This window comes from Lathyrus oleraceus, chromosome 1 (genome assembly GCF_024323335.1).
Source record: "Lathyrus oleraceus cultivar Zhongwan6 chromosome 1, CAAS_Psat_ZW6_1.0, whole genome shotgun sequence".
In the NCBI taxonomy this organism is placed as follows: Eukaryota; Viridiplantae; Streptophyta; class Magnoliopsida; order Fabales; family Fabaceae; genus Lathyrus; species Lathyrus oleraceus.
The window spans coordinates 336,122,089-336,138,772 of NC_066579.1; the positions used below are offsets into that span (position 1 = coordinate 336,122,089).

The 16,684-nt window shown below is 31.7% G+C and overlaps 2 protein-coding genes and 1 non-coding gene across 4 annotated transcripts; 1 reads left to right on the plus strand and 2 right to left on the minus strand.

Moving 5' to 3' along the window:
• Positions 1 to 4,347: 4,347 nt before the first annotated feature.
• On the minus strand, positions 4,348 to 4,971 carry LOC127134630 (uncharacterized). Its single transcript, XM_051061814.1, has one exon. It carries the CDS (start codon positions 4,808 to 4,810, stop codon positions 4,562 to 4,564), a length of 249 nt encoding a protein of 82 aa, XP_050917771.1. The 5' UTR covers positions 4,811 to 4,971; the 3' UTR covers positions 4,348 to 4,561.
• A 3,853-nt stretch (positions 4,972 to 8,824) lies between these two features.
• LOC127134646 (E3 ubiquitin-protein ligase RING1) lies at positions 8,825 to 11,712 on the minus strand. Of its 2 annotated transcripts, none has more exons than XM_051061815.1 (2): positions 10,744 to 11,712; positions 8,825 to 9,115 (listed from the first exon to the last, which is right to left on the minus strand). In XM_051061815.1, exon 1 carries the CDS (start codon positions 11,472 to 11,474, stop codon positions 10,761 to 10,763), a length of 714 nt encoding a protein of 237 aa, XP_050917772.1. In that variant the 5' UTR covers positions 11,475 to 11,712; the 3' UTR covers positions 8,825 to 9,115; positions 10,744 to 10,760. The 2 variants fall into 2 exon arrangements, with proteins under 2 accessions (XP_050917772.1, XP_050917773.1); XM_051061816.1 differs by lacking the exon at positions 8,825 to 9,115 and adding an exon at positions 10,248 to 10,486.
• A 45-nt stretch (positions 11,713 to 11,757) lies between these two features.
• On the plus strand, positions 11,758 to 11,839 carry TRNAS-GCU (transfer RNA serine (anticodon GCU)). Its single transcript has one exon. It is a non-coding gene; the product is annotated as a tRNA-Ser (tRNA).
• The last annotated feature ends 4,845 nt before the right edge of the window (positions 11,840 to 16,684 follow it).

A 16,684-nucleotide genomic window follows, 5' to 3' on the forward strand; every position in this document is an offset into this window, starting at 1 on the left:
AGAAATTGGAAGAAAGTTAGGAATGGAAAACATTGTTCCTTTCTTAAACACATAGGGAAGGATTCTTGCTCACCACACAACAATGCAATGAAAGCCTGTCAAGACTTGTTGAATCAAGATGGTCATATTAGAAATGCTATTCAAGTGCAAAGTTCAAGTGCAAAGTTCAAGTCAAAGAATGAATAATCGATTACGACTCAAGACTTTAATTGACACTGTTCGTTGGTTAACACTACAAGCTTGTGCTTTTAGGGGTCACGACGAAAGTATCAAATCAAGAAATCAAGGTAAATTTCTTGAGTTATTGAAACTTTTAGCATCCTACAATGATGAAGTTGCAAAAGTTGTGTTGGAAAATGCTCCACAAAATTGCAAGTATATTTCACATCAAATTCAAAAAGAGCTCTTGCAAATTCTTTCTAGTAGGGTGAAAAAGAGTATTCGTGAGGAAATTGGTGATTCCAAATTTTATATCGTTGTTGATGAAGCTCGTGATGGGTCAAAAAAGGAACAAATGGCTCTTGTATTAAGATTTGTTGATAAAGTTGGTTTAATACAAGAGATTTTTTTTGACGTGGCACATGTTAAAGACACCACATCTTTAACTCTTAAGGAAGCAATATGTGATATACTTTCTGGACATAACCTTGATGTTTCTAACATTCGTGGCCAAGGGTATGATGGTGCTAGCAATATGAGAGGAGAATGGAATGGTTTACAAGCCCTCTTTATGAAGGATTGTCCTTATGCATACTATGTTCATTGTTTTGCTCATCGATTGCAACTTGCATTAGTTACATCATCAAGAGAAGTCAAACCTGTTCATAAATTTTTTGAGAAGCTGATCTTTGTTGTGAATGTTGTTTGTTCTTCAACAAAGCGTCATGATGAGTTACAAGCTGCCCAATTAGAAAAAATTGCTTATTTGTTAGAGATTGATGAGATTGTAACTGGTAAAGGTGCAAATCAAGTTGGTACATTGAAACGAGCTGGAGATACTCGTTGGGGATCACATTACGATTCAATTTCTAGCTTGATAAACATGTATGAAGCAACTTGTTTAGTTTTAAAAAAAATTGCAAAAGATAGAGGGAGTTATGCTACACGTGGGGATGCAGATAGTTGTTACAATTACTTGAAGGCATTTGATTTTATATTTATTTTGCACTTGATGAAAGAAATCATGGGAATAACAGATATGCTTGTCAAGCCTTACAAAAAAAAATCAAGATGTAGTTAATGCTATGAACTTGGTTCGTTCAACAAAACATCTTATTCAAGGTTTGAGAGAAAATGGTTGGGATATATTGTTTACTAAAGTGGTATCTTTTTGTGAAAATCATGGTATTGAGATTCCTGATCTTAATGATGTTCATTCAACAACAAGATTTGGACGCTCCCGTCTTGAAGAGAATCAAGTCACAATTCAACATTACTTTAAAGTTGAAATCTTTTTCACTACCATTGACAAACAGTTACAAGAGTTGAATAGCAGATTCAGTGAGCAGGCAATGAATTTGTTAACTCTTTCTTGTTCTTTATCTCCTAAGGATGGATATAAAGCTTTTAGCATTGATACTATTTGTTCTTTAGTTGAAAAATATTATCCTATGAATTTTAGTGATCAAGAGAAGAATAATTTGCAATTTCAACTCCAACATTTTCTATTTGTTGCTCGTCAAGCATCAAACTTGAATAATTTATCAACTATTCAAGAACTATGTTTATGTTTGGTTGCATCTGGACAGGCTGAAACTTACTTCTTGATTGATAGACTACTTCGTCTTATGATGACTCTTTCCGTTTCTACGGTCACAACTGAGAGGTCTTTTTCAGCAATGAAAATCATTAAGACTAAGTTGAGAAACAAGATGGATGATGGATTTCTTGGAGATAGCATGACAGTATATATTGAAAGGGAGATTAGTGCAAGCATTACTTCGGAGTAGGGCTGGAAATGAACCAAACCAACTCGAAAATAATTCGAGACTCGATTCGATAATTAATTCGTTGGACTTGGTTCATGAACCAAATGAGTCGAACTTGAGCTCAAAACTAAGTTCGTAAAATAAATGAGCTGAACTTGAGCTATGTATAGTTCGACTCGTTAGGTTCATGAGTCGACTCGGTTATATATATATATATATATATATATATATATATATATATATATATATATATATATATATATATATATATATATATATATATATATATATATATATATATATATATATATATATATATATATTAGACTTTTAAATTTATCTCTTGAAAGCTTTATTTTGTTTTAATATTTTCCCTTTAAAAAGAATAATTTAAAATGTCAAATATAATAAAAGAATTTAAACTTTAAAAAATGACTTTTTAGTCCGTGAAGTAAACAAACTGAACCTAACGAACTGAACCGAGTTGTTCAAGAACTTAAAACGAGTCGAGTTCGAGCTTAAAAAAAAGTTCGTGTCGAACTCGAGTCGAGTTTCGAGCTAAACCAATTCTTATCGAGTCGAGTCGAGCTGACGACGGGTTTGACTCGACTCGACTCATTTCCAGCCCTAGTTCGGAGTCAATTATTGACGATTTCAAGTCACTCGGAACGCGTAAAGCATTACTTTAAGGTAGTTTTAAGTCATGTAATTTAAATTTTTAGTAATTAACTTTGTATTTATTTTAACTTTAATGTTTTATTTAAAATACTATTTACATTTTATTTATAATATTTATTTTACGTTAGCGATCATCCCAAATTTTTTTATCTGGCTCCGCCACTGTCTTCAGCAAGAGATTTTGTGATGATATTAGTCTATTGATGGTGTGTATCTATGAATTTTAAATTAATAACACCCTTATGAATATAATCTCTTATAAAATGATGTTTGATTTCAATATATTTAGCTCTGGCATGCAAAATACGATTCTTTGAAAAACAAATTATAGAAGTATTATCACAAAGAATATGAATGTTACTCTCATATAGCTGATAATCGCTAGATGACCTTTTATCTAGAGAATTTGAGTGCTACAACCAGATGTTACAATGTATTCAGCCTCAGCAGTTGATAATGTTATTGTTAATTGCCTCTTGTTAGACCAAGAAATAAGATTATCATTTAGAAACGGACAACTTCCATTAGTGCTCTTCCTTCCAAGTCTATCTCCAACATAGTCAGCATCACAATAACCAACTAACTTGTAATATTTGGATTTTCTATAAAAACAACCCAAGGTTAGTAATACCTTTCAGTTGTACAATTGAAAAATTCGATAGCAATTGAAAAAATTCAATAGTACAATTTAAAAATTCGGTAGCAATTGAAAAATTTGATAGTATATTATAAAAATCCGGTATGTATTTTTATCGGATTTTTAAAAAACTGGTGGGTGGAAAAATTGGTTTTTTTAATAAAAAAATCGGTAGTTCATATCGAGTGGACTTATAAAAAAAAAGTTAACACTATCAGATTTTTTATAAATCCAGTATAATAATTTTTCGAATTTTAAAAAAAAATTGGTAATTCATTTTGGATAGCAAAAAACGAAATAAACACTATCGAATTTTTCGAAAAATTCAATAAAAATTCATAGTTTTTGAAAAATCCAATAGCATATTTGAAAATTTTGTAAAAACTCCAATCGTATATTTGAAATATCCGATAAAAATTCTTAGATTTTTTTAAAAATATGGTAAAAACTCATAAAATATTTGTAAAATCCGATAAAAAATCATAGATTTTTTTTAAAATCCAATAAAAACTCATAGATTTTTTGAAAAATCCGGTAAAAATTCATACATTTTTGAAAATTTTGATAGTATATATGAAAAATACATTTTTGAAAATTTTGATAGTATATATGAAAAATCTAATAAAAACTTATAGATTTTTTAAAAAAATCGATAGTATATTTGTTCAAATCCGATAGAAAATATGAATTTACATTGTTTTTTTTAAATCCAATAAAAATTTATAGATTTTTGAAAAACTCGATAAAAATTTATGTGATTCTCCAAAAATTTGATATAAAATTCATAGATTTCTCAAAAAATCTACTAATGAAATTGTAAAAAAAAACCTGATAAAAACTCTTAAATTTCCCAAAATCCAGAAAATACAATATATTTTAAACACGTAAAAAATTAGAAGAAAAAAAATATTAATATGATAAAAACGCTGTTCTCAAAAAAATCTGCTATCAAGAGATATCAGATATAAATGTGAGAATGAGCGATAAAAATCTTTAAAATCTCACATGGCCAAACATACTTCAATAAGTTACGTATATGTGTGATATACAACTTTGCAAGTTGCAAATTCAATTCTAACAAGCAAGCATAATGGACCACAATCATTGAGTTCTTAATAAAACTTAAATATCAATCCAATTACATTCATAAATATATTACATCCTAGTTTATTTTTAAAAACAAAAAACAAATGAATAAAATAATTTAATACCCCAAATCAATAATTGAGCTATTACTGTTTAACTAATTTTGTAATAGCCTCTCTACACTCCCAATAAGATAAATAATTTACAAATTTGTGATGATACAATACTCATTCTAACTTTGAGTAGCCTGTGATTGAGGACTCTTTGTAGAAGAAGGAGAAGGTTCTCCCTCCGGCGGAAAATCGGAAAGCAAAGCCAACATCCGGCGAATACTGAGGGAACGCGCCGGCTTGAAGCTGTTTGATCTCTTGATATCCTTGGAGAATATGTTTGATGAATTTGAAAGGATAAGGTACACCAAAGCTTGGACTAGGAAGAACACAACCACCTTAACCAACATGTCACCTAAGGAACTATCCATCTTTTGAACAAATTTCGTGTGAACACAAATGAATGTAACAAATGATACCCTATAAAACGAGAGAAATGTTTTGATGATGAAATGAATATTGTTGAATTGAAATGATTTGCATGGACAAGTCCTTTTTATAGATGGTTATAGGTAGAAGGAGAGGTTGGACCAAAGTTTGGAAAAGTAATGAGATTATTAAATTATTATTGCATGAAGTTTTGACTTGTTAATTTCACGTTGAGATTGAGGTGGAACCGTGGAAGTTTCAATGTTATCCAGAAGGGTGGTAAAAATGTAGACGTGTCAAGAGCTTGTTGGCTATCAAAATGCAATTTTAATTTTACATGGGAGAAATGATTGAACGAGTTAGAGGAAGTTAGACGGAAGTTTCGTAACGGAGTGTAAATGTTGGTCAATTTGGTGTCACGGAATTGAAGGTGCTGACTCGTTGTTTTAATCCACTTGGTCTCATATAGTACCTAGAGATTATTATATTTAGTAGTAATTGATTTTGTGCTATATGGAAATTAAGACGTTTCTAATTTGCTTAGCCATCGGATGACAAAATGAAGCCTGTTCTTATGTGTGATAGTGACACCAATGGTAATTAAATAAGCTATGATCTTGGGGGTTAATAGAACAAGATGAAAATAAATAATTGAGTTATACTAGTATTATTTATTTTACTTATACTTTGTGAGACTTTATCAACTGCTGTATGGGCAGTTGGGTAGAGGTTGTTAATTTAACTGTCTACACTTAATTAAGATATAAAGTGGATGGTAGAAAATATATTTTAATTATTTAGCCATCATCAGTGTAAGAATATGGCTTTTGGAAGATGATCGTAAAATATTGGTGCATATACAAAATAAAGGTTGTCTCATACTTTTCTTACCTAGCGTGTCTAATAATCCCTCCGTCTCATAGGGTCAGTTTGTATCCGTCTCATACGGTCTGTTTGGATTGATTTGGATCGGTGGAAATGGAGTTGAATGGTGTGGAGTGAAGTTATATTTTATTGTTTGGTTTTAAAAAAAATGAATAGAATGGAATGGGATGGAGTGTGATGAAACCAATTCCATTCAATACCACATTCTTAACCCATTTTTCATTCCCCAAATTGGAATGTATCCAATGAAATTGAATCAATTAATAACACAGTTATAATTTTGTCCTATAAAGTTTCAATTTTATTAAACGTTCTTATTCTTCATTTCATATGACATTTTTCTATTCATTCACTATAACTCTTCTCCTTTCCAGATTTGCTTCTTCTTATACCCTAATAAGGTAGATCATATTTCTTCTTATTTTTTCATATATATATATATATATATATATATATATATATATATATATATATATATATATATATATATATATATATATATATATATATATATATATATATATATATATATTCTATTGATTTATTTTCATGTTCATGAGTATTTCAATTTTTAGAAATTAGGTATGATACTCTTGTATGTTTTTTTGTTGTTTTTTTTTATTGTTGTGTGTCTTTTTCTATCATTATTGTTTATGGGTTGCTTTTCTTCATGATTTATAATGCTAGTTAGTACCTTTTAAAATTGGACTTGCAGAGTTATATAACAACGGTTACAAAAATTGGATTTGCAAATAAAATTATATTTGCAATGCTATAAAAATTGAATTTGCGGTGCTATAACATTTTTGTAGCATACAGAAACATACCTGCAATAAAAATTGGATTCTTAGTCCTATAAAAATAGGATTTGTGTTGTATAGAAAATAATTATTAGTAATATAAATTGTTGATTTGCTATAAATATTCTTAATAATATAAATTATTGATTTTAGTAAAATTTGATTTTGTTTATTAAATATGGTGTGAAAAACTTATGCAAATGTTAAGTATTTTGTTTATTAAGTTTATATATTTCAAATTTATGATAATATATCTTCTTTTTTTAAAATGTTAAGTTGATATTTTTATGATTATATGTATTATTTTATTGTGTGAATGTTGGATCTATCAATACCGTAGTAAAATGGATTTTTTTAATCATTATATATTTTATTTTGAGTGTTAAGTGTTTAAGGGTATAAATGAAATAAAAAATTATAATGTCTTTCTGCTCCGTCCAATTTCCAAACAGTGGAATGGAATATTAGTTCCGCTCCGTTGTAAAATATCTAAACAGTAGAATGAAGTTTATGTTTCATTCTGTTTCACTTCATTCCATTCTGATTTATTCCGCTCCACTCCGTTATCCAAACATAACCCTAATGTTTCCTTCAAGCGATTTCTAATAATCTATTTGTCTCATAATAAGTGTTTATTTGAATTATGCAATAGTGATGAAGATGTTGAATAGATTAAAAGTTATTCCATCTATTTCATTCATTTTTCTTATTTTTATTTATCTCAAATTATTTATTCTTTTAAAATAATAATATTATATTTATTATTTTTCTGTTAATTTACCCATATTTATTATATTTTAATTCGTATAACTATTCTACTATTTATTATTAATATTTTTTTTAATAAATGACATTTTATTATTGAAATCGACATAATTAATCATTATTTTAAAAAATATAAAATTTAAAAAAAAATATCTATTGTAACACAGAGGAAGTAATAAATAAAAATATGTATTATTAAAATTATATTGATATTAGACGGAGAAAAAATTCAAATGAAATATTTTTGTAAGAGAAAAAGAGAGTAAGTTATTAAGGTGTGTTTGTTTAAAAGGAAAATATTATTTAATATCAAGAATTTTATTCATGTCTATGTGTTTGATAATTAATTGGAGTTCATTGAAATATTTATAAAAATATATTTAATTTAATTTTAAAAATAAATAAATAAAAGAATTAAACTAATTTAAAATGAAAAATCATGATTGATTACTTATTCTCATGGATGTGTAAGATTTCAATTCTAGAAATGAAAAATATCAAATTCATCGCATAAATAAAAGATATTTGAATATAATTTGATAAAACTTAACACAAACTTGAGAATAACCTCACATAATTTTGAAAATAAAATTTAAATCAATGAAACAAACACCATATAGAGTTTGATTCTCTTGCAGTTAAAGAATTTTTTGGATTATTTATATCATCAGCTCTCATCATTTTACTCTCCAACCCAATCTTTTACTCATTTACACTAAATCCACATTCGTAATCATATACTATCATAACTTGGTATTTTAACAAATGAAAGACCACTAGACGTTTGAACTGGATTGAAAGAAACAAATAGCGTGACTTTTACTACACGAGTCGAGTTCCATCAGAATGATCTGATTCTGTTATTGATAATGAGCAATGACCAAACGTGTCACACAATGATGAAGTTGGCGGCCAGGTTCTCAAATAAACCTTTTTGGCTGGATTGGAAACGTCTTTATTAAGAAAATAAAACCATTCAAAATGCCTTATGGGCCCGGGGGACGCCACGGCATATTCAGGTAGAGCGATTCTTTAAAAATTCAGCTAAAAAATTGTGCAACGATTATGGCATATTTGTAGTAGTGATATACAGTATATTTTTAGATTAAAAAAATATAGGAGAGGCATCATTGTAGAGGAGTTTGGATTAGTGATATGTAATCAAATGGAATAGAGCTAAAACAAAACAAACATTTGATTTTTAAGTGTACTAGTTATAGGGATGTGGGGTAAATTCATGAGGTTCATTTAAGTATACTAACTTCAAGTAGTGATTCTCTGTAAATGATCGAATCATCACAACAGAACTCAGACACAACAATGTATTTCAAGGCTCTGGCATGATACACAGCAACACTCAGATGACTCAGACACAACAATGTATTTCAAGGCTCTGGCATGATACACAGCAACACTCAGATGATACAATCTGTCAACGATCCCATGCACAAACATCAGCCATGTTGGCAGGAAGTAATATCATCTAATATAAAGCAAAAATAACAGCTAACAAATTGTTTTGGTGGAAAAATTCCACTTCAGCAAAATACAGACAGAACATAAATGTGATCTGAATACTGCAATGATTTTATTGACTAAGATGGAAGGGAATTTGGTTTAACAGATTCCAGTTTCAAGGACCAACATACAGAGAGTGGAGAAGGGGAAGAGAAATGCACAGCACTTGTGCATTCCATCAGTTTATTGTATTTCTAGCTATAACACTACAACTAGCTAGTTGGAATTCCCTAAAAATGAAGGGGAAAACAGAAGAAGCATAATCGTCGGTGCAGATTTACACTTGATAAGACGATGTATGGTGATACAACTTCAATATTCTCTTAGTACACTATATACCTGCATTTGAACATCAGAAAATAGATAATATTAGTACACAAGTAAAAGAAAGGCCTTTTTAAAGAATAGAATATGGATGACAAGTAAAAGTGACACTAGTGGAGTAGGCATTTTAAGACATTCGTATTAACTATTCTGCAGCAAATATTAAATAGCCATAATGGCCCAGCCAAATAAATAGTTATATAACATAACTAATGACACAGAACAGACTAAATATTATATCTACTAAAATCGGTTGTGGTGTCCTACCCTTCTCCAGCCCAATTTTTATTTCGACAAAATGAAAAAAAAGGTTCAATGCTTCCATCAAACAATTAAACAGAAAATCTAGTCATTTTTTTAGGCAAAAATACAACATAGCAAGAATTCAGTTTTGACAATCTTGATTCATGCAATAATCACTGAACAATCTTATCGTTTTGCCTTGAATGAATGAAATGCATATGATACAATACGAAATGATGATAACAATAAGTTTTGACATTTATAAATATGCAAGCTGTGATAACACTACAAATATATTCATGAAATACTAGTCAACCCCGTGCTTCAATATTTTTCTTTCATCCTCATCTTTCTTATTGGTCTGTATTTTAAGTTTAATTTGTAATGTCTCTCCCACCCTTTCAACACTGAAGTAGATTTTTCTTGGACTACCAAAAGTTATTGGAATCTAAAATAGTGGCATGACATAGAGCACAAAGGGGTAGCTGATTCCTTTTATTAAAGGTAAAAGTTGAGAAATTAGAATACATCATGCGTTTTTAATGGAGAATCCGAGAATGGATTCAACAAGAAGTGAAAAGCTACACATAGTTGGCTTTAGATCTGAATCAATCTAGGATGGAAAATTGATTTCAAAACCAAGAGTCAAACATCCTTCTAAATCAAGCGATTTGCTTTTGACCTCTAGGACATATGTTGTATTCTCTCCAATGTGTAACCAAACATGTACTAAGTCTATATGCACATCTTCTCTCCTCATCAAAATATTGAACAAAACTAAACAGACCTTAACTTAAAGGAGTTGTCATGTACTCATGTTTACAGAAAGTGGAAGCAAGAAACTCAAAAACTACTCTCAAGGTCGCTTCCATGAACAAGAGCAAGTTAAAAGAGAAGCGAAGAATAAATAACCTCTGTTTAAAATTTCACCAGCCACTCATGAATCAACTTACATAAGGCATAAACAACATCAAAATCTACAATATAGTTGAAAACTATCCACCAGAGACTATTCTCTGTTAGAAAATCGGTTGTCACACAAAGTGAGTTTTCTCCTGCCAAACAAATTTTCTTCATAAACAAGAATTTGTTCAAGGTGCTCTCAAGTCCATTCATTTCAGATCAAGAATTTTAAGCTCTCCCCTGAAAAAAAAAAAGGGTGTCCGTGTCGGTATCTGTAACTGACCCGTGTCAATGTGTCAATGTTTTTGTCATGCTTCCTTGTTAGCTTCATAGATTTTAAGCATAATATAAAGAATTTTCATGGACTAGCAGACACATACAAACACATCAACACCGTTATCAGTAATAAGTATCACTCTTGAAAGACCAAAATTCTAGATTCACAAACCACAGTTCAATATAAAGTTGAATGATTCATGACAAAATGATAAACATACCTCAAAGAACTTCAGCATCAAGATTCTCCATCTACATCTCCGCCAATTTCACTAGCATCAGTATTATCACCACCACCCAAAGCATTAGAATGAAGAAGAGCATGACGGGAAGCAATGTGGTTGAGAGTAATTCTCAGACCATAGAAATCATCTTCTGACAACTCCGACATCCGCACAATCATCTCCCTCATCACATCCGCACCATTCACATCATCTTCATCGTCTTCCTCGTTTTCATCTTCTTCTTCTTCTTCCTCTGAGATTCGGAATCGACAGAGAGGACAAGAAGATCGAAGACAAAGCCACGGCGTAATACAATCGGCGTGATAAAGATGATCACAAGGAAGCTGCTTCGCTTCTTCGTCGACGGAAATAGCATCTTTACAAACCGCGCATAAAACGACACCGTTTGGATCGAGTAAAGAAAGAAGCGTCGGTGTAACGGTTATTATAGGAATGATCGTTTCGATGCTGGTTTTAGGGGGAGAGGGTGCGAGTAGTAAAAGCGCGTCTTGGAAAAGGACGTCGAAGAGAGAAGAAGAAGGGAGGAACGAATCGGCGTCGTTTTGGGAGAAAGGTGAGTCCATGAGTTCGAGGAAATGGGTGTGGCATTGAGGACAGAGGAGAGGAGAGGGAGATGGAGAGGAAGTGAGAGAGACGCTCATGTCGCATTCGTGGCACCAGTAGGTTTTTAGTTCTGGCGGCGGCGTTGGAGGTGGCGCCGTCGTCATGGCGGTGGAGTAGGTTGGAGTTGAATTGAAACGATTGTCCAATTTGTTATGCGTCGGTGAGGGAAGTGTGAGGAACGGAAAGTGGAGCTTAAGAAAGAGAGAGAGATAAAATGGGACCCACAGGCACCGAACCTCTTGGCATCACTGGGTGGTTCGTTTATCGCTTTTTTTGTTTGTTTTCATTTGGTACTTTCTGCAACCGTAATGAGAGAGAGAAAGATCAACTTAATTCTATGATACGTTGTATTGTTAATAGAGTTTGATAAATTTCAAAATCAACAGCGTCGCTTTGGCCGAGTGGTTAAGGCGTGTGCCTGCTAAGTACATGGGGTTTCCCCGCGAGAGTTCGAATCTCTCAGGCGACGAGAATTTTTACATTTCTTTTTTGTTGTTAGTTTCTTTAGTAGGCTTGACAAAGTATTTTTAATGTCTATAAACAGAGTGTATTTGTGTTATTTTATTTTTGTTCATTATTAAGTTGAACGATGAGTCGTACGGAATACGGATACCACAATTTATTTTTGGAATATAATAATATATATCTTTTATTAATACAGTGAATTTAGTTTTTATTTTAGTTTCAGTTAATAAATTTTTCTATAAAATTTTATATACTAACAAATTTGGTAAGATAAAACTAATTTTATCGCTAATAAAAAGTTGTTAATTAATTTTATTTTAAATTTATTTTCTAAAACTCTTTCTCAAGTTGGATGGCGAGAATATGAACATCCAGTAAATTTAGTTTTTTTTAGTTTGAGTTATTTTAACGGACTAACTATTTTGTTTAAGTGTTAATAAAATAAGTTATAATTTCATGACAAAAAATTGTGGGTTTTTTGGGAGGCGGATCCGAAGAATCAGAGAGATGAAAAGAAGAGGATGATGATATAGAAGAGGCACGTGGCAGATCCAGATTTGTTGAGACAACAACAACCTTGGACCACGCCATGCCGAGATTATAGGAAGTTAGTTACAAAGTTTGTTTCGATTTTCTGTTCGGCTTTGTTTGGCTAAACACGAAGGATTCAGGAAGAGGTTACTATTTGGGAAGAAAAATTATGAATCTGAATTCAGAAATCAGAACAGTTGATCTATAAATTATAAAATCGAAAATATGGTTTGCCAAACATAATCTAAATCAATAGCAATGTTAATTATTTATTTATGTCCATTTATTTGATATTTTAAATTTAAAGTTTGAGCTCTTATGTTAATTAGGTGAGTCAAACAACTAAATATATTATTTTTTTAATTTTTGATTTATAGAGGAGGCTTTAATTTATGACATGTGCATTATGAAAGTAATATTTAGATCGTTTGAGTTGGTTAAACGATTTATTTTAATAAAATTAATTCAAGTATGATAGGTGTGAGTTTTATATAGATTACAAAGATAATAAATTTTTCTATAAAATTTTATATACTAACAAACTCGGTAAGATAACTCTAATTTTATCTCTAATAAAAAGTTGTTAATTAATTCTATTTTGAATTTATTTTCTAAAACTCTTTCTCAAGTTAGAGGGCGAGAATATGAACATCCAACTTGACCATAATATCATGGAAATTTTTTGCTCCTAAAAATAACATCAGATTCTTTTATTCACAAATGAAATGGCAATTAACTTCTATATATATTTGGTTTTCTCATAAAAAATTGAATTGATAAATAAATATAAAGATGTTTGATTATCACAATGTAGAAGCGTGGGTTGCCAGGAATTTGAAGAGTTGCTAGTAAATTAGGTAGTCATATCATTTCACTAGTAGCATGAGTCATTGCACGATACTTTGTATCACTTAAGAATCTTGAAATTGTAAATTATTTTTTTGTCTTCTAAGATATGGGTGCATTTCCAAGTTTAATCAAATATCTGAAAACATGTGTTTTTTAGTAATAGAACAGGATGCTCAATCTAAGTAATAATAACCAACAACTTTTAAACCATTATCCTTTTGACTTGAAGAAGATTTCAGGTATCTCAAGATTTTCATGGTTGCAATCCCAATGATCATGAAGAGGGGTTTGCGTAAATTGGTTTAGAATATGAATTGAATAGACTTTTTCTAATATGATAATAATATGTGAATAAGGCATCTCACTAATCTTTGATATTTTGATGGTTCTAAAAAATGTTGTATGTTACCTAGAATCAATTTGTGATTTTGTTCAATTGAAAAAAGGAGATGGCTTACAACCAAACATGTCACATTCATCAAAAATGTCCAAAGTATATTTTCTTTGACAAATGGATAATCTTTGTTAATCCTAGAGCCAATTCATAAAATACTTCAAATCTCCTATATTGTTTGAATTTTTTGATACAGGTAACTGAGTTGTTGCCAGCTATGACCAAATCATCAACATAAGTTAAGACTACAACAAAATTGAATTCACATTCATATGTAAAAAGGTTATGGTCTATTTGGCTTTCTTTAAAATCATAATTGAGCAAGGACATGGAAAGTTTAGAGTGTCAATTCCTAGAAGCCTATTTTAGATCATAAGAAGACTTCTTTAGGCAACAAACCATGTTTTTATTGGGAACTTTGTATCCTTGAGGTGGACTTATGTACACTTCTTCACTGAGTTATTCATGTAAGAATTTGTTGCTAACACCCATTTGATGAAGCTTCCATCCTTTTGCTACTAATTAAAGTCTTCGCCTTTTACTTGTGTGAATCCTTTTGCTACTAATCAAGCTTTGTATTTCTCAATCGATCTTTCTCCCTGAAGGTATGTGAGTTGACTGCCGAATTTTTTCATCTTACAAGGCTTTAAGTTCTCGTTCCATTTCTCCTGACATACTGAGTATTTTACTACCAGTGAATAATATTTTGTGTTGGTTCTATGTGTTGGCATCAATTTTGGTAAAACTTAGAGTTATCACAAGTTTTCACGCGTGTTGTCTTGGCATGTGATATCAGCTTCCTGCAGGATGTTTAAATATGGTTGTGCAGGACTTAGTCAAGATGTCAGACCCGATGTTAAGACATGTGCACACAGAACATTCAGTCTGAATGTTATGTGTTTTGTTGTTGTGTTTTTCATGCAAATCTTTGTGTGCTTATGTGAAGATTGCATGCGATATTCAAGGAGTAATTCTATTTAAAACCAGAATGTTCTTTTTTCCAAAAAGGAATGATTAGCTGTTGTTTCTTAGGAGATACGCAATTAAAATAGAATTAGGGTTTCATGTTGCCTAGGCCCATTCAAAAGCTTCTATTTAAAGGCCATGTAAAACCTGTTTTAGATACACAAGATACAAACGATAAAGTGAGAGAGTTTTAGGGTTTTAGTCTTGTGTGAACTTGTGTATTATGATCCATTCATTCATCTTGTTGATGTATGAATTGGACTGAGTTTTGTGTTGTAATTTGTCCACTCTAAGCTTTGAAGTACGAGTGTTTGTTTACTTGGTTGAAGCTTTTAAGCAAGATCAAGTATGTGCCCTTGAAGTGTGTCTTCTTTATTTTGTATTTGTTCTTATATCACTGCTGTGATTGAGGGGGAGTGAGTAGAGTATCATATCTAAGAGTTCTTAGATAGAAGTCACACGGGTAGAGATTAGGTGAAAAGACTGTAACTTGAAGTTGTTTACTGAGAGTCTTTGAACTAATTCTGTTTAGCGGATTTCCTTCCTGGCTTGGTAGCCCCCAGACGTAGGTAAGTTTGCATCGAACTGGGTTAACAATTGCTTGTGTCGCTTGTTCAATTGTTTTTCTGTTTTTATCCTGTTTATATTTCACTTGTTGTTCAGATATTAGTGTCGTGACATTACCTTCGACATCTCATATCTGATACCAGAATTTCAATTGGTATCAGAGCAGGCATCCTGCTTTGGTTTTGGGTGAGATCTTAGGACGTTACTTTCTGGTACTATGGATAGAGACGGAGGATCTGTACACAGACCACCAATTCTGGATGGATCTAACTATGACTACTGGAAACCTAGAATGGTAGCCTTCTTGAAACCTTTGGATAATAAGGCTTGGAAGGTTGTTCTAACAGGCTGGGAACACCCCTTCACTGTGAAGGAAGGAGAAGTTACAACTGATAAGAAGCCTGAGGAAGAATTGACCAAGGAGGAGGATGAACTAGCTCTTGGAAACTCTAAAGCATTGAATGCTATATTCAATGGGGTTGATAAGAACATCTTCAGACTGGTGAACAACTGTGAGGTGGCTAAAGATGCTTGGAATATTCTCAAAACCACTCATGAAGGTACTTCTAGAATGAAGATGTCTAGATTGCAGCTGCTTACTACTAAGTTTGAGAATTTTAGGATGAAAGAAGATAAATGTATTCATGACTTCTATATGAATATCCTTGAAATTGCTAATGCCTTAGGAGCCTTGGGTAAGAAGATGTCAGATGAAAAGCTTGTGAGGAAAATTCTCAGATCACTTCCCAAGAGATTTACCATGAAAGTGACAGCCATAGAAGAATCTCAAGATATCTGCAAGATGAGAGTGGATGAGCTAATTGGATCCCTCTAAACATTCAAGTTGGAAAGGAGTGATGGATCTGAAAAGAAAGCCAAAGGCATAGCCTTTATGTCAAATACTGAAGATAAAGAGGAAGAAAGTAGTCAGGATACTGATGGAGGTATGGCAAATGATTTAGCGTTACTTGGGAGACAATTCAACAAAATCTTGAAGAGAATGAATGTGAGGTCAAAGTCTAATGTCAAGAACAACTCATTTGACATCAGTAGGCCCAATGATGCTGGAAGAAGAACAAAATCTAAGGAAAAATCCAAACAGGGAAAAGGAATTCAGTGCCATGAATGTGAAGGGTATGGACACATTAGAGCTGAATGTGGGACCTACCTCAAGAAACAGAAGAAGAGTCTTGCTGCTACTTGGTCTGATGACAATTTTGAAAGTGAAACAGAAGGAGAGTATGCCAATCTTGTGACTGCCTTGACTGGGAGATGGGATCCTGGTGAAGACTCCAGTGATGATGAATTGACTTTTGATGAATTAGCTACTTCTTACAGGAAGTTGTGTTTCAGAAGTGAAGAAGTGTGTCAACAAGTGGAGAATCAGAAGAAACTAATAACCCAGCTAGAGACTGAGAGGACAGAACACTTAGAAACCACCTCTAAGTTGAAGATTGAAGTTGTGTTCCTGAATTCCAAACTGGATGAGATGACAAAGTATGTTAGAATGTTAAACAGTGGATCTTACACCTTAGACAAAAT